Raw genomic sequence first — 23,159 nt, forward strand, 5'->3', positions numbered from 1 at the left:
GGAAGTGCGCCGGCGTAAACGCAACTTCCTGTTCCGACGGCCTAGTCCGGCGGGGCTCTAGAGCGCCACACTCCTACCTGGATCAAGGTAACCTCCGTGGCGCTGTGGGGTGCCCCGCTGGACACACGTGACCATGTGGCGTCTGCTGGCTCGCGCCAGTGCGCCCCTCCTGCGAGTGCCTTTATCAGGTCAGAAGTCCCCTTGGTCCCTCAAGGCCTTCACGTTGATGCTCCCCTCCCCCAATCTTACATCTCGCAAACTCAACGGAGGCTCCGCATGTGGCTGCTGAAGTTCTCATAGGGGCTGCGCTTTGCCACGGTCCCTCCCGCCGTAAGATAAGATTTGTGCAAAAGGGCCACAACGGCCTATGAGGGCGGGCGCCCAGAGACCCCGGCCGGTCTCTTTCGGGGGGAGGGAGGAGGGCTTAAGCTTGTGAGCCCATTTAACGGAACCCGCGTCCCACCCCTCAAGCAAGACACCTCCGTTAGGAGTGTGTGTGGCCCAGAGTGTACCAGCCCCTGGTCTGTCGCCTTCCTCGTTTCACAGGGTTTGTCTTTGTAGATTCCTGGGCAGCCGCGCCCGCCAGTGCTGGCCTGAAGACGCTGCTGCCGGTGCCAACTTTTGAGGGTGAGAGCTTAGTTGTCGTTATCATGTTTGTAAGTCTTTGATGGAACCCAGCAGAGGGTATACCGGTGAAGACGTAAGAGTGTTCTTGTGCTTGCTTCCTGTCCCCATGCGCTCGTTCAGTAAATGTGTATCGGGAACATACTATGTGCCAAGCAGTTCTCTGAACACTAGGGATAAATCAAAGAACGAGACCCAGAAAGGTCCCTGCTTTTTTGGAACAAGTGTGTAATCGGATAGCCACTCTCTGGCCTACCACTGGTGTGTGGCCTATGGCTACAGCTATGGCACCTGCAGCTATGGCTAATTGGCGTCACATTGAGACTTTTGATGTTCTCTTCAAATGAGGGTCTCTAGAGAGGGTGCCAAAAAAATGTATACACATTTTAAGAAAGGAAAAAACTATTAAAATTACACTGATGGTAACCACTTAGAGAACCTCCTATAACTGCAGGAGTCAAGCGTGACTTGCATTCATCTTTTGGTATCGGTATGTATTGAGTATTACAATTTTAATAGTTTTTTTTTTTCTTTCTTAAAAATGTGTATACATTTTTTTGGCACCCTCTGTATATGTAGTCATTTAACCCTATTATGTGAAAAGCATTAATTTGTTAAATGTAAACATTTAAGGTAAGCCACAAGTTTCTAAATCTAATTTACCATTTCTTTTTTTTCTTAATATATTGGAAACCTCAAAAAAGTGAAAGGGGACCTGGACCTCAGAGACTTGTCTTCTACAGATAATTGTGAAACTACTACATGCTCCAGAAATATATATGGACATGTATGCCAGAGAAGCCATTACTAAGTTTCTCTGTAGCTGCTTATAAAAATGGGGGCAAGGGGCAGTTTCTGTAACCGAATAGCCCATTAATAATTTGATGTTTCCTTGAAGTCTCCTGTTTTATATTTGACTGCCTTGTGGAGCCATGCTTGTTTTACTTTAGAAACGTCTTAGATAACTTACAGGTTAATTTTTTTCCAAATTGTCAACATATCAGACATGATAAACATGTAGCGTGTCTGACCTGCGTTTCAGCCCAGCCACTCCCACCCAGCAAGCTGTTCAGATTGTAGGACACGTGCAGGTCTCAACATGAAAAGGCCCTGTATTTGTAAAGGAAAGCACTGATCAAAAGAGTCCTAGGTTGGAATTTTTCCCAACAAGAATGAGGCAGAGCAGAACTTAGATATTTTCATGTAAAATAGAGTTTTCTTTCTACTACCACCATTAACATCCAGAGAGGCAGTGTAGTTTTTAAGCGTCATACTGTCTGGCTATGTTTTAACTGGATGGCCCAGACCGAATTATAAAATGTCTCTAGGCCTCAAATTCCTGTTCTATAAAACTGAGATTAAAACTGCTTACCTACCTCATGTTCTGTTTCTTGATCTGGGTGATAGTTATGTGGGTGTGTTTATGCATTCACTTTGTGATAATTCACTGAGTGGTACATTTTTTTTATTTGGCCCTTTGATATGTGTAACACTTCTAAAAGTTCAAATTTTTTTAAAGGAAGCCCTAAAAAAATACCAAGGCTATATAGTTGTTTTTGAGATTAAATGAGATAATTCATGTAAAGCAGTCAGCTCAATTCCAGCACTTAGTAAAAATTCCAAAGGGGGGGGGAAATGTTAGCTAGTGTTATTCTATGACAGTCTTATATCTCTACCATCCCAAACTGTCCCTTTTATAGTGTTATGCGCAGAGTAAGCATTTAATAAATGCATTTTGGTTTGAAGGTTAAAACTGCTATCTTCAAAGGTTCAAAAACATTTGCATTAACCTTGTCATAACCAGAGGATTCCAACATCAATAAAAGCATTGACAAGAAAAACCTAACATATTTTTAGAACTGTTGTTCAGTGGTAACTTTTACGTAAGACTTTCACCTGATTGCTACAAATCTTTTAAGGAAGAAAATGAATCCTTTAAGATGTGTAGTTTCACTTATTCTTGGTTGTCTACGCTCCTTTTAGATGTTTCCATTCCTGAAAGGCCCAAGCTTAGATTTGTCGAGAGGGTACCACTTGTGCCAAAAGTAAGAAGAGAACATAAAAACTTGAAAGACATACGGGGACCCTCCACTGAAGCTACTGAGTTCACAGAAGGCAATTTTGCAATTTTGGTGAGTAAGTTCAGTTTCAAGCAGCTACATAATAGAAGCCATGGATTAACATAATCCATTGAATCCAATGAATCCATAATTCATTGAATTCTAGTTTCTTCCTTCACAGTTTCATTAAAACTGCCACCAGTTGCTCTTTAAACTGATGTGCATTATCCAAGTAAACATTTGAGTTATGTATCTTTTCCATTTATATGTAGAGTGAAAATAATGTAAAAGCAGGGGAAGGGAGAGGCTACCTAATTTACCCCATAATCAGAGCCCGAGATCTCAAGCCTCTGAAAAAATAAAGCCATCCAGCTGTTTCCTTACTCATTGAGTAGCTTCCATGAAGACTTGATGTCAGTAGCTACACAAATGGGCGTGGCCTGGGGTTTATTTCCCATCAGCAGCCTTTGTGATGTTTTAAAGTCCTTCCCACAGCCTGCAGGATCAGCTGGTCTGCCTCTCAGAGCCTCATGTCCTCCCCGTTCCTCACTACTCCAGCCACACTGACTTCTGCTCAAACTCACTAAGCCTTCACCTACGCCATTCCTCTACCTGGAACGCTTGTCTCTTTTCCTTTGCCTCGTTCTTACTGTACTGGCCTCAGCTTTAAATGTCACCTCCTCAGAAAGGCCTTTCCACTGGCTGTCCATTGAAGTGGGTCCACCCTTGTTCTTATTTATTACTCTACCCTAGGCTTCTCTTCCGTGGTACTTATTAGAACTCTTATTTTCATGTGTATTGTTAAGCTAGATCCCCATATTTCTAATTCTTCCATTCACTTAGGCACTGGGTGGCGGTTACCTCCGCTGGGGCCATTTTGAAATGATGCGCCTGACGATCAACCGCTCTATGGACCCCAAGAACATGTTCGCCTTATGGCGAGTACCAGCCCCTTTCAAGCCTATCACCCGCAAGGGTATGGGACAGCGCATGGGGGGAGGCAAAGGGGCCATTGATCACTACGTGACTCCCGTGAAGGCTGGCCGCCTCATAGTGGAGATGGGTGGACGTTGTGAATTCAAAGAGGTGCAAGGTTTCCTTGACCAGGTTGCCCACAAGTTGCCCTTCCCAGCAAAGGCTGTGAGCCGTGAGACATTAGAGAAGATGCGGAAAGATGAAGAGGAACGAGAACGTAACAACCAAAACCCCTGGACCTTCGAACGCATAGCCACTGCCAACATGCTGGGGATACGCAAAGTACTGAGCCCATATGACCTGACCCAGAAGGGGCGATACTGGGGCAAGTTCTACATGCCTGAACGTGTGTAGTGAGAATGTGAGAAAGAAGTGTGCAACGCGATTGAGAGGGAAGGAATCTACATTTTTGTTCCCCAACCCACCCTCTGATGTCAACCAAGGAGTAGCATGAGTGCTGCAGATCATTTCTGAAGAACTACCATATCTGTTGATTTTTTTAAGTGCATTATATTTATATTAAATAAAGTTTGAGTACCACTTCAGGATGTAACTTCTCATTGGTCACTCTTAATCCCTTAAATGATTAAGAAAATGGCTTGATTGACTCTTGGAGGCTCTGGTTCTGCCTGGCTATAAGATGAAGCAAATGTTTGCATCTCCCACCTCTGATGCAAGTCAGACTTAATACCTTTCATATGTACACACTTCAGGAGTTAGTTTCTATGACATTTCACTAGTTAACAAATGCAAACAAACATTTTTGGAAAAGCAAAGGAAAAAATGACTACATAGATAAATTAATACAACAGATATTTATTTATGTCCAGCTACCCATCTCTGAATCTTGGAAGGGGGGATGTTGGACAATATGGCAAGGAACATACTCTTGCCTTGTAGCAAAAGGAACTGATTAAAACAAAAGTTGAAATTGTGTGGCCTTTCCCAGGTTTGAAATTCTGAGGAAGAAGAGTGTCTGGCTCTATCTTTGTGTCCCAGCAGGTTCTAGTGCAATGTAAAACCTGTAGAACACAGCATTCAAATAGTTATTGGGGGACAAATGCGGGCCCTGTGGTTCCAGCTCCCCATTTGCTCCTAACAAGGTTAATCTATTCTTCAGAGCTAGCTCACAGTAGTTTCCTATCCCTTGTTCAAACTAAAGGAAATGAAATAGAGAAGTATTAAACCATTCGCGCTTTTTTTTTTTTTTAAGATTTTATTGGGGAACAGTGTGTACTTCCAGGACTTTTCCAAGTCAAGTTGTTGTCCTTTCAGTCTTAGTTGTGGAGGGCACAGCTCAGCTCCAGGTCCAGTTGCCGTTGCTAGCTGCAGGGGGCACAGCCCACCATCCCTTGCGGGAGTCGAACAGCAACCTGTGGTTGAGAGGACGCGCTCCAACCAACTGAGCCATCCGGGAGCTCAGCTGCAGCTCAGCTCAAGGTGCCATGTTCAATCTTTAGTTGCAGGGGGCGTTGCCCACCATCCCTTGCAGGACTCGAGGAGTTGAACCAGCAACCTTGTGGTTCAGAGCCTTCTGGCCCATGTGGGAATCGAACCGGCAGCCTTCGGAGTTAGGAGCATGGAGCTCCAACCGCCTGAGCCACCAGGCCGGCCCTAAACCATTCGCTTTTGAAAGTGGGAAGTGGATAGAAAGCACACTGACTAAAATGTCCCATTTTCTTATCCCACTTTCTTAAAAAGTAAGATCTCCAGCAAAGAAAACAATTTACTTTCAAAAATACAAATTTATCTGGACAGTTGGGTGGTTCTCAAAAGCTACGTACTATTTTTAATGTATTTTTAGTGAATGTCCTGTAGTACAACTAATCACTAAATTGCATTGGAACAAATCTGAACCTTGAATTGGGGACAGTATTTGGCATACTTTTTTGTACAGATATTGCTGGTCAAGTTTCAACTAGCAACATGAATCGGGTAAGAAGGGAAGTGATAACCTCGTGTCACCTTTCTGACCTAACATCCTCACCTTTGTTACGGTTCATAGAGCATGGTATTGATGATGGTTAGGAGTGCAATCACAGTATAAACCTGTTACTTTTGGATCCATGTTTAGTTACTGACCCACCATCCTGGGGCCAGCCATCTTAGAGGGAGAGGCTGTTCATAGAACTCCACCGTCATCACCCATAGAGAAAGGACTTTAAGGTGTAAGTTGTAATGGGGGAGGGAGGGCTGTTGTATTTTTGCATAAGTGGATTAACTCTCTTCAGGCATTTTACATAGCTTCTGATACTAACTAGCCATTTTCCACTAATGCCTTAAAGAGTCAAATGCAAGGACTGGTCCATGAGCAGATACCAGAGCTTATAGGTAACAACAGATACTTGCGCACCTGTGAGTGGCACAGCAGTGAGCAAGACATGCATGGTGCCTACCGTGAGACACACCTCTTGAAGACTAGTGGAGCTCACGGGAAGGACGTAGACATAAGGTTGGTCAAAGGTGAGCCCTAGGAGAACCTGAAGAGCAGAAGTAACAAGTGCCCGACTGGTAACTTACAGCAGTTACAATAAGATCTGATGAACAGGGTGTGCTACAATATCTGCCTTGATTTCCTGAACAGGCACCTGTTATGCCTTCTTCTCGACCCTGCAGTCCATTCCTTTAAAGCATCTTCCTGACCAGCGATGTTTCTGTACCGCTGGTCCTTCACCTCTGCCTGCCACCCTGTTCTGTATTGTCATAAGTCTCCCTTTGCACAGCTGCGGTAGGTAACTGATTGGTGCCCTGTGTCATAAGAGGTTTCATAATGGACAGAGTATCTGTTGAGGAATCGGTAGTGGAGAAGTGATGGCACCACTGAGGTGGGAGAAGGATTAAAAATGCCAGTCGAGGATCCACCTGTAAGGGCTAAGGGAGATAATAGACAAATGGAGGGGGAAAATCAAAGATTATACAGCAGGACGTTTCAAGGTCACGGTTACTAATCCCTCTTCTGCAGGGGTAAGGGACTATTCACAGGCTACGTTAATTTGTCCTGACCTTGTAAAGGAGAATATTTACATCAGGTTTACTGTGTGGCTCTGTTCAAAAGAGGTCAGGGTGCTTCTAATGCAAGAACTAATTCTCCTTATGCCATTCCCAGGTGCCAGGGCCCAAATGTTGCTGCAGGAGATCAACATCTTTACACAAAGCATTCTGAACCACACATTTGCTACCTGACCTGGGATGGAACAGAGAAGCATCTCTGTCTCCCTACCTACTCCTACAGATTCATTCTGCACTCACTTTTCTCACTATGAAACATCTCTTTCCTTAGTTTCCTCCAACGTTTAACTATTCCAATACCTAATGCCACCCAGATTAGGGCACCAGGTGACAATGAATGCCTTTGGGACACCAGAGTTTCAGGTAAGTGAAAGTGGGTCTGACCCTCCCCACAGACGGCTCACCTTTTTCAGGCAAATATGCCCCCAATGGTGGAAGCTAAGATGATCGCAAGGATAACACAGCAGATCACGATCATGATCTTCTTCTGCTCATCCAGACAAGGAAAGAAAAACACATGAGAAACATCACTGCAGAGAGTCCCAAAGAAAGGGAGCCGAGTAGATGTGGATGGGGAAGAGGATACGCAGGAAAAGGGAGATGGATCTGGCTTCTAGATACCCAGAGTGGTAACAGAAATGTTACTTCTGGGTGAGAGACTCAAACTTGGATCAACAGCTATCTCGGAGGCTGTTTATTATACTCTTCTGCCTTCTAGACTCCATCACAACCCATTTACCCCATTTCTTCCTACAGCCAGTACTCTCAATGAGTGAACCAAATTCTTTTGTGGGCAGCACCTCAAATCTGAAACGCAAATACAGTTACATTGTATTCCTTGAGAGTTAAACCATTTCTAAAAATTAGAGCTCCTGATCCATGTTATCCAGCACACGTTGGAAAACAGATTTTAATGCCTTTCCAAAACCTAAACAAAAACCACCACATGGTGGCACCCAGTCACTGTGTTTTGCAGAGAAATAGAGCCAGAACTGTTTCACAATCAATATAACGTCATTTATTTTTTAAATAACAATAAAATAATCAAGTTTACATTAAAAAAATACAAACAACAACAAAACCCTTCACTTGTATTCCAAACTATAAGCCCCAGGCCTCAATCTCAGGAGAGCAAAAGCCTATGATTAGAGCTTGTCTGGCCTTACGGCTGGAGTCAGTCCACTCACTGTCAACTTCACAGCCGTGGGCAAGAGGGCCTCCCCTAGGCTCCGTCTGAGTGTGGCGATGACTGGAGTAAGTAGCCTTTGCGCAGGAAGCCAATGGGCAGTGCCTGGACTAGGGTGCTAACCCTAGCCTAAAAAGCATGAAAACCAAAGGCTGAAATAAAAATCAGGCAGACTGGCAGAGAAGGGCAGGGAATGGGAGAGGCTCACCACCCGGTCAGCACAGTCCTGCACTTGAAAGTTGATCAGCCATTACTTCCTCATGACAATTGGGGGAGACAAAGAACCTGTCGAGCTCATTAACCTAGTAGAAGAGAGAGCTACTCAGTAGTCCCTGGTGACCCCCAGCTGACTCAGCCCTGGAGACGGCATTCCAAAGGTCACACAAATGATATCAAATTGCCATGGGATGGTCTCAGGACAAGCCTAGCCCAGGCAGCAGGGGGGATGGGGAAGGGAGGTCAAAACTTGTCACGCCTGTCTGCTAAGCAGAAATACTTAATGGAGATCAACTTATCCTCACCCAAAAGATCTACGATTCTCCCAGTAGTCATCCCGAAACGGCAGGTTTCTCGATGACATGGGAAGACCATATTTCTATGATTCATTTGCAGGTAAGCAAATGTCTCTCACTTAAGTTTTAGCCTAGCTCAAGGTTATTTTTCTGAGGTTGTAATATCCTCCACTTCTAGCTTCCTACTTCATGAGAGACACACATATATATGTACATATATCTCACACACAATTATAAAAATTCATCTGGAACACATGAAATGGGTGAATGCTCGCACCAGTCTGAAACATTTCCAGTGCCTGAGACTCAAGCACCTTGTCTCTGGCCCAACCTTAAGTACTTGGTTATTTCTGGCCTCAAGGCAATTGCTCCCTAATGCGTCACTCTAACAGAGAGCAACAAGTTTCCAAGACTCAGCCATGAAGACAAATATTCCATACGCCCCACCTTCACAAATGGTAACCTCAGGTGACTGCATCATGCTGGCACCTCCTTAAGTAAACATGAGAGAATACAGCACAGACAAATATCGAAGCTGGCCACGAAGCTGAACAAACCAAGAGCTTAATTTAAGGCTGAACATCAAACAAGTCAGCTTCCCAGACCAAAATGACATCTGCCAATCCCTCATATTTTCAGGACTTGGGGACAACAAACTGTGAGGACCAAGATCCTGCCAGACCTGGAAGAATCCTTTTGCTTTGTTAAAGAACCGCCCCCCCTTAAAAAAATACATTGCAATTTCTGGGAGAAGAATACTCCATGAGGTAGAAAATACAGCACCTTGGGGAGGTCTCAGCTAGGCTTTCCAAGGTGTGAGGCAAAATTTGACACATCAGAGGGAAGAAAGAGAAGCTGGGTTGGTTCAGACATTCCAGGAGAGAAGGTACTTCAGAGCTGGTGGGCAGGGAAGGTTTTGAGGAAAACTCAAAGTTGTATCAGGTAGATGATATTCCTCTAGGGCCAGATGGTTTGCTGGGTCAGGTCCAAGGATGATTACAAGGAAACAAAGAAATGGGTCCCACTCTGTCTCAGGAAGGCCATTCAAATTCCGTTCCCATCTGAAGACAAGGTGGCCACACCAGGCTGCAGGAAAATCGGGTTCTAAGGGAGGCAGGGGAAGGAGGAGCTGATCAGTGCACAGGATGACGGTGGAGAACAACATTCAGGATCAGCCACAATCCTAGAAGGTGGAGAGGAAAGGTCAGAGATACCTGGAAAAGGAGACTAATGGGGAAGTCAACACTAAGCCTGAGAAATCCAATATACGTACCTGGAATATCCCACGGTACAATAAACAAAACCCTATTAGGAGAGGGCAGAGATTTTACATCTCTGGGCCTTTTATAACCTTCACACAGGCTGTCACACACCCATGGAAGGACTTGTGAGTGAGACACAATCCCTAGAAAACACCTGTACTCTCTGGCATCGTCACCTTTCAAACACACACTTCAGAAGCATTCTGGTACTCAGATCTCCATTCCCCCCGCCCCGCCCCTTGGCCCCATTTCTCTTAAAAGGCAGAAAAGCACAGTGAAAAGAATATGGAAAAGTTCAGGGGTCATCTTATGGCCACTCCACCTTATGAGCTGTGCAGCCTTGGGCAAGTTTCTTAATTTCATTGAGCTTCAAAGAGCTTTCCTATCTGCAAAATAGGGATAACGTTATGCTCTTAGAACAGTAGCTGCCACACAAGTGGAAAGGATAAATGTAGGTTGTTCTCCTCCCCTCCTGTTCAGAGACCTCTCTCCCTTGGGTCACATGGAGGGAGAGGGGAGTCCAGATCTGAGTAACAATCATTCCCTACGTTATATGGAATATGGAATACACTACAGTAAGCAACTCAACTGCTCAGCATCTTAGCATCTTAGAGATCGGATAAGTCAAGTAAAAGCAATATATTAATTAGTCTCCTCATTAAAAAAACATGATTCATTTACATTTGAAATACCGAGAATTAGGAATGGTAAGGGACGTTATGAATTTGCAAAACATCTTTCACCCAAGGATATGGAAAGGTTTCAACTATGATACCTTTGCTCAATTTTAAGATCCTTTCCAATGAGAGTTAAGAATCAGAACAAAACTTGAACTTTGCAAGCAAAAAAAATATCAAGGACTAAACCCCAAATACCAGAAAAGAAAAAAAGAGCCAATCGATTAATTACTTATGACAAACGAATCACCTCATTGCTGCTTCTTTCTAAAGAGGAAGGTGAATGTTTAGTGCTGTGATCTGACTTTCAGACCCTCTAGTCACATGGAAAGAGGAGGAAGGAAGAAGAGACACCCTGAAGCAAAATAAAGGATCACTCTGGATATCAACATGGCCGTATGTACCAAGTCTTACAGATATTTCTATTACCTCAGTAACCCAGTATACTGTATAATAAAAGAGAAAATGAAAGAGAAAATAGAAATGAGAAAACTATTATGTAAGTCAGTCATACTGTTAGTAATAGCCAAACAGTAACAAACCTCCAACACTGGGGAAATGTTAAATAATTGAGAGTATATTCACCATCCTGTGTTGCAAATTAGATCTACAAAGAGATTTTAGTGATGTGGAATGATACTTATGGTGATTTGGTGACTGGGTACAAAACTATAAATAACACAGTCTGAACTATGTGAAACGACATCTGAGTGTGTGAACATGCCACAAAGTAATCAGCAATAACACTAAAAGTCCATTCTGTTTATCTTTTCTGTATTTTATAGGTTTTTGTAACAACACATACTATATTTTATTCAGAAAAATAATATTTAAGAAGTCACAGACTTAACAGTTTTACATTTTAACAAGATCATTCTTGTCATGCTACTGCTATACACATGAAACCCTGAATCGGGTCAACTCTTCTTACCAGATTGCAAAGAAACTGACAGCCTAAATTTTAAAGTCACTATCCTTTAAGGTTCTCTAGACTTTGTAGACAATGATAAATGGCTACCTTGTTTTACGAAGAGAAACTGAGATGTAGTGAAGAACTCTCCTAGGTCTATCGTTAGTTGTGTGTTTGAACTTGGCCCTGTTATTTCACTTCTCTTTAATAAAGCTAGAATGTCTTCATCTAGTGCTTCAGAATAAAACACCTGTCTTATACGGGTGTTGTGAGGATTCAATTGTATGTGTATAAGGTGCTTAGTACATTGTCTGGCACAACTCAACATTCAAACATGTTAGCTACTATATCATCCGTGATCCAACCACAGACAAAACCCTACAGACCCAAATCCCAATGCAAAACTTTATTTACATTGAAAAGGAGACAAAAGCAAAGCCCAACATTCAGTAAGAATTTGGATAACAAATTGCAGATCCAAAACATAGATTGTACCCAGCTTAGGAACATACTTGCTGGGTAAGGGAAGTGAAAATGAGGTGCTCAGAATGGCCAGGAAAGATGGTGAAACATTACCAGACAAAGAGGAGGGACAGAATCCACAGGATAGGAACAAACAGGAGACCCAACCCATGGATTGCAGCCAGAACCCAAGAATAGAATTTTAAAGAGATGAAAGAATTCACAGGCTACTGAAAGCTCAGCGTGTCCAAAGACAATCACAAAGGCGAAAACGTGGAATTTGAAATCCCAGGCTAATTTCTCAAGAGGGAGCGAGAAGAGTCCCGAGAGCCTTCCGTTTACTTACATTTCAGTGCAGCAGCCTCTCAGGCCACCCTTATCACAGCCCAACGGAAAGTCCAATAACCAATGCTAAAATGGCCAGCAACCCAACTACTATCACAATGATAATTATCAATTTCTGGAGAGAGGGATAAGAGAAACAAAAACAAGTCATTATTACAAACAACCAAAAAGCAATAATAACTCATGCAAAACCCAACCCCTCTCACCTCTACATAGAAAGTATCTTATCAATTCCTATAAAAAACCTACATCTCCACATGAAGACATTCTATTAGGATATTTGTTGAATTACTTCTTGACTGGCAATGTATTCCAGATGGAAATACGGAGTTTCAGTCGGCTCTTAGCTCACATTGCAGTCTTGCATACGTGGACAGACATAAGAGCAACTATCACGGGCTCTCCAAGCAGCAATAGACCACGATGCAGTGCCTGATTTCTTCCGTCTCAAGAAGTGTAAAGACATTTTTGACGTAGTCCTAACTTCAAACTCCTGTCCACCTCTTCCCACAGCACACCCAGTTGGTGACTGTCAGCCCCAGTTGGTGACTGGGGATCAGAAAGCATGATTAAGGTCCTGTTGTGAACTCGCCTGGATTCATCATGTAAAATAACTCCCCAGCTACCTAATTCCCTGTGCAAGCAATAGGTAAAGTGGGAAGAAAAACAAGGAAATGAAGAACAAAAATCTCCGAGCCCACGAGAAACAGTCAGAAGAGAACAGTCTAAAAGCACAATCCACAGAGCTGGCTACCAGTCGGTGGGCAAAGACGCTCGAAGGCTTCAAGCAAACAGGGCACTAGAAGGAAGAGGGCTGGGGGGTGGGGGGCGGGCTAGCGTGGTGGGAAGAGCATGATTGCAGTCTGAGTTTGAATCACAGTTCCTATTACTTACTAGGTGGCCTGAAGCCAATTACTTCACCGCTGAGCCTCAACTGCTTCATTTTGAAGGAGAAATACTAGGTGCTCCATAAGATATGAGATAATGTTTACATAGCAATCAGCACAGCACTGGGTTCGTGGCAGAGAAAAGGGAGGCCAGGGGGCAGGGCGTGGGCTCCTGGAGTGGAAGACGATAAAGAGAAGGTTTCTGAAGACAGAGGAGTCAAGTGTAACATCTGAGAGGGTCGTGAGCTCTGTCCAGGAGAAGGGTAGCAGCAACACCCAGGCAATACATCCATCCTACACAACTGCCTCCCAGTGTGGGTTCTTGGGTAGAGAGCACTGAGCCAGATCCATGCAAGGCACACCTGGGAAGGAAGGGCTGACAGGTACTAGATGAGGCCAGGACTGAGAAGGAAGGCACGGGCTCAAGGACACAGGTGGGGATGACCAGAGAGGAGAAGCAAGGAAGGCCGGCTGGGACGAAGGCGCTCACCCTCTGAGCTTCACTCTGATACTTGACAGCCTTTTTGGTATCGGCCACGGCCCGTTCCACGAAACCCACTGACTGGTCCATGTTGTTCTCGATACGGTCAATCATGGCTCCCTTTCCCCAGATGCAAGAGGTGGTGGCAGGAAAAGAGACAGGGAGAGGAAAGAGAGGACGGGCAGAGACAGCACACTAAATGGACCCTTCTCTGAAGGGAGCAGGACAGTCTCACCTTCCGGGCCTGACCCTGGTATTTCACGGCTCTTTTAGTTTCATCTCGTGCCTTCTCCACATGGTCCACTGTGTGCAAGACATTCAACTCTATGTTGTCTAACATCTCACCCTGCGAAGAACAGACACTAGTCACACTCAATAACCACCCACCCCCTCAGGACAGTCCTAGCTAGCCCCACATTATAATCTTCAATGCCAACAGGGGCGTCCAGAAACCCTGATGTGCAACCTTCCAGAAGGCACATTTTCACCTTTCCACGGGATTTACCCACAGTTCCCCAGTCCTTGGTGGTGGCTCATTCAAGAAACAGTCACTGAGTTAACTTCTCTGTGATGGGCACTATCTATATACCTGGTAATGACATGTTCTGACGGATCCCACCAGCACCATGTTTTTTTTAAAATAAGCATGTGAGGAGAGGAACCAAAATCAGAATATGTCATGTACTTAGGGCCTTACCAGGACTGTGGCCTCTTCCTGCTCATTCAGACCTGAGCTGAGTGTGTTCACTACTAATAGAATGGTGCCTGGCACACATCTCGGGCTTCCTCTAAGAGATATTCCCAGGCCCCGTAAAGGCCAGACTGGGTTTACCGAAGCTATTCAGCAAAGAGACAGTGGTCTCCTACCAAGACTCCCAACCATTTCCCAGCTATTACTTCCTGACAGCGAGTTCTGTCATTCCAGTTAACATCTGGGCTTCTTAGGACGGGCATGCCCCTCACCTACCCAGGCCTTCCTCAAGCCGACCCACCACTTTATGGCAGTCTGTAAACAGAGAAAAGCACTTACCACCGCTTGAATCTCAAACCAGTTCCTCGGCAAGGCAGTGTGGGGGGAAAAAAGAAGAATGGGCATGGAAGGACTAGAGAAATGACTCACAGGCCAGGAAGGGAGTAGAGGAAAGGCCCCCGAGCCCTGAGCAGGGAACTGATGTCACAACCAGTGACGAGTGCTCGGGCTTCAGTTAGGTTTTGCAGTCCTTCCCCAAGTGGCAGAGCAGCTGGCGGGTCACAGTACTAGTCACACAAGCCGTGGCACTGGTGTATCTGAGGAACTAGGAGCCATCTGACTATGTGAAACTAACCCCATGTGCAGGTGACTGAGACTCACATCCCTGAGAAGTGTCCCCAGGGACGAAACGAGCTTCAAATTAAGCACCACGCGTGTTTCCAGTTTTTCTGTAAATATTATTTTGCTATTCCTTCACTCATTTTGTTGTCTGCTCTTGCTCCTGAGCAAAAAATGTGAATGTTTTGGAAAAATACAAAAAGCAAAAAAAAATCAAAACCTCTGTTAAGCCTAACTTTTCGCTGTGAGCTATGTTTTCAATGTCACCAGGGAAATAGTTCATATCAGGAGACTGTTTTAAGGCATCATCATCATTAAGAAACGGTATCTCTCATTTTAAAAGACAAATAAAAAGAGATCCTCAAGCCAGAGGGAACTAGGTACTTGACAGAGCACATCAAACCTCATATTAATGAGAAATGACTGCAGCCAAAATACCAGGCAGGAATGACAAGGCTGAGGCTGCCCCAAGCGTCAGCATTCAAGGTGCACCCTTCCCTGGGAGGCTGGGATTCTGTTTCTCCATTATGCACATTCCCGATGACTGTCCCGCCGCACCTGGCCTCCAGCATTCCCTTCCTCACGGCTCTCGGGGGAATGAGCTCTCCTCTCCTCCCCCGAGTGCTGGAACCACTGCCGGTTACCTGATTCTCCACCAGCATGGCGATGTCCATAAACATGTCATGGAGCTCCTTGATGCTGCTCTCCAGCCTCACGATGTCCTTGTGCCGTCCCTCGATCTCACTGAGGGCTTGCTTGGAAATCTGGGAGTCAATGATCTACGAGAGGCCACACAAGACCCGCCATCAGCCACCACCCTGCTGCAGCCCTCATACACCCTCCTGCCCAGCTCCTTGCTGCTGCCCCACACTTGCAGCCCACCCTCCACTCGCTACCTGCTGCCCGAGTGGAGCTCTCCAGTGGCTTCCCTCCACTGTGAAGGGGCATGCGTCCCAGCTCCCGGGTCACTCACCCCAGAAGTGAAGATGGCAGGGTTCCCACTCTCCAACATCTCTTCCAGCTCTTCATCTGTTGTCTTTTTGCCGGCTTTATAACAAAAGAAGGAAAGCATCAACTACAAGAGCAAAGCACACCATTTCACAAGTTCCCTGGAAATTAGGAATGCGATCAGTTCACCATAACACCGCAGCCCTCACAAGACTCCCCCAACAGCCTCCCGCCTCGTCAGTCTTCTGATTTCTCCCCTAATCCAGCCATGCTTAACATGATCAGCAATTACCTTCCTGCAGCACATACCTGATCACGTCTTCCTAGTCAGAATGTTTACTGGCCCTATCACCCCACCATGGAGTCCAAGGCCCTCAGGGCAAGGAGCCATTTCCTGAGAGAGCCCCTTCTCCACCCCCTTAACCTCACACTGTTACTTCCAGATGCACCCTTTCCCAGGCCCTGCACAACCTGCCACTGAATACACTTGCTTTCTTCTGATATGTCCTTGTTCCTACATTCCTCCACTTACAGAGCTTCCCATCCTGCGGCGCCCTGCCTTCCACGTTACTAAATTCCTAAAGGGCATGTCTTTATTCATTTCCTTCCTCCTCACAGCAGTTAGCAACACGCCTTTGATTTCATAAATGCTCTTTGCTGTCACAAAGATGTCATGAGTCCCCAGGAAGGCAGATGTGTCTCCCCTCTATGTAGAGGAAATGCTGGCTCCCATAAGAACAAAATCACTGGGGCCTAATAAACACTGTGCCACCTTTCAGCCCAAGATGCAGGAAATGCTGGTGCTGTAACGCCTGCCCTGGGCTTGGACACAGAATATGAGACCGAAGCCACGAGCCACGCTGCTGCTCCTTCTCCCCAGGTCTCACAATGGGGACGGACAACCACGTGTCAGGAAAAGGTGAAGGGGCACCACTGAGCTTCAGACACATACTGATTTCGAGCTGCCGCTGGATTCGCCCTTTGCTGCGTTCACGGAAGTCCACCTGAGCCTCATTGTATTTGGTCATCACCTCCACAAACTTCCGGGAGAGGACGGAGTGCTGCGGGAACAATGTACAGTGCAGTAAGCCCCCAGGAGGTGAGGGAGGTGGGAGGCCCATGACTGTTGTAGACCCTCCCCCAGCCCGCCCCCACATAGCCTCGTCTACAGCAGCCCTGGCCTTGGAACCAAAAGACCAGGTGTAATACTCAACTTTTTGGTTTCCTAGCTTTACACCACCAGGAGAGTCCACAGACCTTTCCACAGCATGTTTTTGGCACCTGCTTACCTGCACTGCTGACCTCAGATGGTAATCCTGAAGCCAGACGAGATCACCTCTGTGAATCTCACAGCTCTGCATTCACACAGATGAGGAGTGTTTTTCTGGCACAACCCTCGGCTGGCTTTCTAGAGCTGCCAGACTCCCTTCCTATGTCCACTACCTGCCATAGATCCTGAGTTCTTACCCAAGCTGATCTCCCTGACTGCTCTTGCTTCTAACTACATGCATTCACTCCACAGCCGTCAAGCACTACTGGTTTTGAAAAATTCCTGGTATTGATATTTTTTCCAAACCCGCTACCACCATGCAAATTCAGAAACAAAATCACTGCAAAAATCGAACCAGAGACCCACCTGCCCCTTGCCTTTTCCCCACTCTGATCCAGCTTCCCAGTGGCTACCAGATTCTCTTCCTGACAGACTGTGGCCTGAAGTAAATGCATGCAGGCCACTCCATCATAATCAAATGCCCTGGACAAGTAGGCAGAGACCTCTGGAAGATGGCACCACATTCTCTACCAAGACTCAACATCCACTATCCCACAACAAACTTTTTTTCTCCAAAAGGGCTGTTCTTTTCACGCCTGCCCTTCCTTCCCACCCCCACCCCATCACCACCACTGCCACCAACACACAACACACACACACACACACACACACACACACACACACACACGCACTCCCGCCTCCTCACCTCTTAGGAGAACCTCTCTCTACCCCTGAGCCTGTCCATGTGGGTACCTTTGCCCAGCCAAGGCCCAGCCTCCTCTGGCCATCCCCTATTCTTCCTGAGATCTTTTAACGCTGAGAGTTTCACGTTAAAACCCTGCTGCTGGGTTTCACGTAATAGTTTCCTTACACTTGAATATCATGCCAGTTCTCTAAGCACAGGACCGTATCTTTGATGACCACCACAGAGCCTAACTCTAAACTGGACATCTAATGGCAAACAATCTTTGGAGAGAAGACTTCAATTCCTCACCTATAAAACAAGGAGGCGTACAAAATCCTAAGCTGTGTTCTGGGGAGCCCTAGGAAGTTCTTCAAGGGCATCTTTGGAAAAGGAGCGTGTGAGAGAGGGGCCCAGAGTGCTGGACCCTGGCCCTGTCCTTTGCTTTTACCTGGGCAGCTCCCCCTCACCACCTCTTCAATTGAGTTCCAAATAAGAATTGTATTTAAAAAGAAAAAAAGAATCCTCAGCCAAGCAGGGAGAGAACGAAAAGATTGAAGTAGACGGCTGTTAAGACCAGAGAAAGCACTACCTGGGATTTCCGAATGCGGAGGTCTGCTGACGATATGCCTGCTGATGATATGTCTTCTTCGATATGCCTCTCCATGCCTGGAGAGGAGAGTCAGGTTGGTTATTCTAGCAACGCATTGCTGCTCTCTTCCAAGAAATGCACACCGCGCCCATTCTTACACACCCAGCTCAGATACAATCTCAAAAGGTCATCTCACGTGTGAGCCATAGAACGTGCATTCCACACCCTTCCCTACTTTTGCGTCTTCTCTGAAAACATCTTAGCATAGCGGCTAACAGCGAGAGTCTTTGTCACCAAGAAAATTAGCCTCAAGTCCTTATCCTGCCACTTACTAGTTGTGTGACTTTAGGAAAGACACTCCACCTGTCTTAGTGGTCCCGCTCCTTCATCTGTAGGATGGAATCAATAACAGTACCTCCCTCACAATCCTGGTGTGGAGAGTGAGTGAGAACACACACCCAGTACTTGGCACAGGGGCAGGCACGCTGTCATTGCTACTGTTGGAAGCTGCGACTCACGAAAACAGGTGTTACAATTTGTTTTGGGGAAGGAATGATAAATGGGGCTGAGCAATGCTGCTTTCACTTTCTGACCAGTAATAAGCATTCACTGAACACACTGCGCAAGAATGCAGACCACAGCCATGGAACTGAGAGACCTTCTGGGTCCCCTGAGGAACGGAACTGAATCCATGACAATGGCTTCACTGAACAATGCTTAAACTGAGGGGGTGGAGCTGGGGGTGATGGGAGAGTGACATACCTGGACCCCCAAGAAATGTCTATAGACTGAATAGTATATTTTGCATCTATATATCTCTACCATTACTATTCACATGTGCGTAGGTGCTGAGGAGACAGGACCAACAAGAGAAAAGTTAAGGAACTAAGTTAAAGGACCAAGTCACACAACTACGCAGCAGCTGAGAGCACACGTCAATTCCCACCTCCTACTTCAATTCTACACTCGTTCAACTACAGTCATGATCAAGAACAGGTAATATTTCTGGGGCTATCATAGGTCATTTCAGGGACCAAACCACAAGCAAAGATGGGACAAGTGGTGTCACTTCCATGAGGATGAGTTTGGTTCCAGGAGAGTTAGACCCTGCGAACGTGAGACAGATGGTAGTGGGGGCTGGCTTGTTCCCTTTGTTCCTTTCTTACTCTTCAGTTTGTTCCGGACGTTGTTGGCCCTTTTCTTGATCTCAGTTGTCAGTTGCTCTAGGTCATCTTTGGTTTCTGAGTAAACAAAGGCAGGTAGAATCAGTTACAAAAGACTAATTGCTTTGTGAGATAAAACATCAACAGAGGAGGGCGGGGGCTTTCTCAGGCGCCCATCACCCAGAGCAGTATTTATGCGAGAACAGCTGACAGTGGCTGGGCGGGGTGAGCTCAGATGGGGCAAAGGAGAAAGGAAGATGATCTGACATGTACACTGGTGTCATGTAGTGCCAGATTGACTCAGCCCCGATGCCAAGGGTCATGGCTGGATGACTCAGTTCTGAGTAAACACTCACTTGGCTCCGGAATCGGCGCTGACAGAATGATACTGTAGAGTTTCTTAGCCTCCTCCACATGCTCCGAGATCTTGTCAATGTTGAGCCGAGTTTCCTCGATCTATAACCAGAGACAACAGCTTTTGTCATCACAGGAAGGATATATCCATGCCCGATGTAAAAGCTTAGCAGAGCTCCCTGGTGAAAGTTGCCAACCTTCTGGGTTTGTGAAGATGATGATGACTAAATGTCTCCTCTGCCCAGTGAGTCCCCTTTCCATAGTCAGATAATTAATGTCCACAGAGCAGTCATTGAAATTCAGTAGCCATTGCTCCCCGCAAGGAATGTATTTTCCACCTTGGGTGGGAGTGCTCGGGCCAGAGTCAAGGAGAGCCAAGTAAAGCCATGGAGAAGAATCAGAGGGAAGGGTCACACAGCTGATCAGGGAGGTCATTTAGCCCCTGACCCCAAAAGTGAGAACAGAAGAGAGTGAGGATGGGAGAGAAGGAAAAAGAAAGAAGGAAAGAAGTGAAAGGGAGAGAACAAACCTAGAGAGTGAAAAACAAAGAGAGAAGAATGAAAAGAATAGCAAGACAGAAAAGAAGAACAAAACAAAAAAGAAGAGAGAATAAGCAGCGACCATCTCAGGAGCTAGCTCGAGCTTCTCTCCGATATGTGTTCTGGCAAAAGGCCTCTTACGAACTGGTTCCTCAGATGATCAAGGCCCAGAAGGTCGAACCATGACTGTTCCTGCCCATTTCTAAGGTTCCTGGTTGTACAAGTTATGTATCATTTAAAAAATCCCATCAGCACTTATTCCCAGATAGAACACCATCACAAGACACAGCCGCGTGAACATAAAGTGCAGCGTCAGCTCCGTCTCCAGCGGCACCCCGGCCCCTGCTGCAGCGGAAGCAGCATATGCCAGGAGACCTGCAAACACACCGCGTCCATCTGCCTCCCTTCCAAAATGAGGGGCACGTGAACACCGCAATGATTCACAAACAGAAATCTCGTAAAGTGCCATACAGGAGAATCTGGACCTCTAGATGCAACAGAAATACCACACGATATGCAGCTTCCAGCATCCCTTGGTCTACAGATTCGCGTATTTTAACAAGCCATGGACCTTAGATTTTGCATGTTCGATGGATTGGATGTTTTAGAAAACAGATTCTGGAATATTATTTCATAAACTGAAGAGCATTGTGACCCAAAGTTTGATTAACGGTAGAAAAAAAAAAAGAGATAGGAAGCTGCTAGGAATAGACAGCTGGGCCTCAAGCTCAGAGCTGCTCCAGACAGGTGGAAACTGTATGGCAGGTGGCTCAACCGGACCTGCGGCCTGGAGAACTGGGCCCGGGGTGCCCCATCGTCAACCTGCCTGCAGGACTTCCCGGCGCAGGGAGCATGTGCCCCCACTCCCAACTCCAGTCATCCTCCAGGAGGTGTAGCCATTCTCCTTCCACTTCCTCATCAGCCTCAGCTTTTGGAGGCACTGCAGAAACTGACTTGGTCATGTAGTCAGTTCACCAAATCATTACCCTTTAGGACTTCCAGATGGGCAACTAGCCGATCACAAAGCTTTCTTTTTTTGAACTGTGTGTCTGGTTTCTTCTTGGAAGTGTTGGTTTTCCTCAGAGGTGACTTTCTGAGTATTTCATGGTGGCGGCTACATACAACTAATTTCCTTTTGTGCGTTTTCCAGATAACCAAGGAAATAAGGGAGGGTCGGGGGAGGCTGCAGAGAAACCAAGAACCTAGGAGGAAATCTGCAAGCACTGAATCAAAGAGCTCAAGGCTATTTGTCCGCCTGGTTGTTTGCGGTTGTTTTGAGCATACTGATATGACCTGCACAATAACATTTAAGAACTAAAATTGATTTAACATATATATATACCTGTATCAGAAACAAGGCCTTTCACGGTCTGTCTGGGAAGACACCATCACGTCACCCTTTCATGCATGAGAACACTGCTGCTCAGAGTAGAAACTCAGTCAAGGCCACACTGCAGAAAGGTGGGATCCAGCTTTGAACCCCAGAAACTTTCAGACACCAATGCTGTCTCCCAAACCAGGTGAAGGGTGCAATGAGAGGCTCCCCTGCTTTCCCCTACCTTCTCTCCCAGGTCCCTGCCAATTCAGCCTGTTCCGTGAATGTTCAGCTCACTGTTCTGTGATGCTAGCTTAGTGGCCTTTCACTGAGATCATGTGTGTATTTCTTTGTTCTCTAACCAAGGCTCCCTATAGAGAGCTTTCTATACAAGGAGTGCTCAAGAAACTGCTGACTGAAGGAACCAACCCAAAAGCCTTTTTTAATCACCACGCTAAATTGGCAGCGAATGTATCCTCGGTACCTGCTTATTGTGTGTGACTTTTTAAAGTGTATTTTTCAATGATTTGTCAGCAATGTGGCAAGCCAGACAGTACAGTTTAAGAAAATCAGTGAGAATCGAACAGACCAGGTTCAAGTTTCGGCTCCAGCTCTTAGCCGTTTTCTGACCTTGAACAAGCCACTTACCACGCCCCCCCACCACCACCACAGGCCCCAGTTCTCTCATCTGTGAAATAAGGTTTATCACAGTTCCCACTTCCTAGAGATTTTGTGGGGATTAAATGAGATAATACATGCCAGACGCTTAAACAAAGTACATGCTCAATAAACGTTCAATGATGATAATGATAAATACTGTCTTTCCCTGAAAATAAGACCAGGTCTTATATTAATTTTTGCTCCAAAAGACGCATTTGGGCATATTTTCAGGAGATATCTTATTTTTTCACGTACAACAATCTACATTTATTCAAATAGTCATGTCATCTTTTTTCGGAACATCGTCATAACGTACTAAATGCATCCGTCCGGCTGATGATCTTAACGGGGGCTTATTTTCGGGTAGCTCTTATTTTTGGGGAAACACGGTACAGACTTAGCCAGCAATTACTGCACATTTATGATACACCAGGGACCATGCTGTACCTTTACACGCACATCTCATTCAACTGTCACAGCAATCCTAATGTTAACACGTGCTCTGTGATGTCATCAGAAGCCATTCGAGGAGATCAAGTAAGGACAGCAGGTCAACTGCTCTTCACATTGGGTGCCTGTATCATGGAACCAATTACAATGACCACAGTACACTAATCACCAACATCTTACTAAAAGGAGGGAGTTAGTTTCAAGGCAAGGATGTCCTCTTCCCGCTGGATCTAAGTAGCCAGCGGAACTGAGACAATGAAAGCAGAGAAAGTACTACTTTGGAGAACCAGTGGATATCACGTAGGGTACAAGGCTTGGTCCATTCTATTAGGTTGGTGCGAAAGTAACTGCAGTTTAAAGGGCTAAAAACAATTGCAAAAACCGCAATTACGTTTGCACCAACCTAATACCTAAAACGTCTCTGCCTTCCCTAAGTTTCTATGTACCTTGTGCCTCTAGTTAGGTATTAGCTCCTGCATATTTATTT

The 23,159-nt window shown here is 45.7% G+C and overlaps 2 protein-coding genes across 14 annotated transcripts in view; one reads left to right on the forward strand and one right to left on the reverse strand.

Annotated features, from left to right (window-relative positions):
• MRPL16 (mitochondrial ribosomal protein L16) lies at positions 1-4,202 on the forward strand. Its single transcript, XM_081064385.1, has 4 exons — positions 1-188; positions 562-627; positions 2,608-2,756; positions 3,528-4,202. The coding sequence occupies exons 1-4, from the start codon at positions 134-136 to the stop codon at positions 4,011-4,013; spliced, it is 756 nt and encodes a 251-aa protein (XP_080920511.1). The 5' UTR covers positions 1-133; the 3' UTR covers positions 4,014-4,202.
• Positions 4,203-4,869: 667 nt separating this feature from the next.
• Positions 4,870-23,159, reverse strand: part of STX3 (syntaxin 3) — a 43,568-nt gene continuing 25,278 nt past the window's right edge. For 2 of the 13 annotated variants that reach the window (XM_081064394.1, XM_081064390.1), the window contains exons 3-11: positions 19,711-19,810; positions 19,358-19,432; positions 18,192-18,268; positions 16,600-16,708; positions 15,673-15,746; positions 15,344-15,478; positions 13,626-13,736; positions 12,024-12,137; positions 7,667-9,549 (exon numbers count right to left, since the gene is read on the reverse strand). In XM_081064394.1, coding sequence (XP_080920520.1) covers positions 12,057-12,137; positions 13,626-13,736; positions 15,344-15,478; positions 15,673-15,746; positions 16,600-16,708; positions 18,192-18,268; positions 19,358-19,432; positions 19,711-19,810 — 762 coding nt within the window. In that variant the 3' untranslated portion in view covers positions 7,667-9,549; positions 12,024-12,056. Of the gene's footprint in view, positions 6,531-7,072; positions 7,156-7,666; positions 9,550-12,023; positions 12,138-12,916; positions 13,737-14,420; positions 15,479-15,672; positions 15,747-16,599; positions 16,709-18,191; positions 18,269-19,357; positions 19,433-19,710; positions 19,811-23,159 lie in introns of those variants that run through there. The other 11 variants (XR_013994321.1, XR_013994322.1, XR_013994323.1 and 8 more) reach the window with 11 other exon arrangements.

The sequence above is a fragment of the Rhinolophus hipposideros genome (genome assembly GCF_964194185.1).
Source record: "Rhinolophus hipposideros genome assembly, chromosome: 10".
Classification (NCBI taxonomy): Eukaryota; Metazoa; Chordata; class Mammalia; order Chiroptera; family Rhinolophidae; genus Rhinolophus; species Rhinolophus hipposideros.

Coding starts and splice junctions, on each gene's coding strand:
- MRPL16 (XM_081064385.1), top strand. CDS start 134: ATGTGGCGTCTGCTGGCTCGCGCCAGTGCGCCCCTCCTGCGAGTGCCT. Junction 189..561: donor CCTGCGAGTGCCTTTATCAG/GTCAGAAGTCCC, acceptor TTGTCTTTGTAG/ATTCCTGGGCAGCCGCGCCC. Junction 2,757..3,527: donor AAGGCAATTTTGCAATTTTG/GTGAGTAAGTTC, acceptor CCATTCACTTAG/GCACTGGGTGGCGGTTACCT.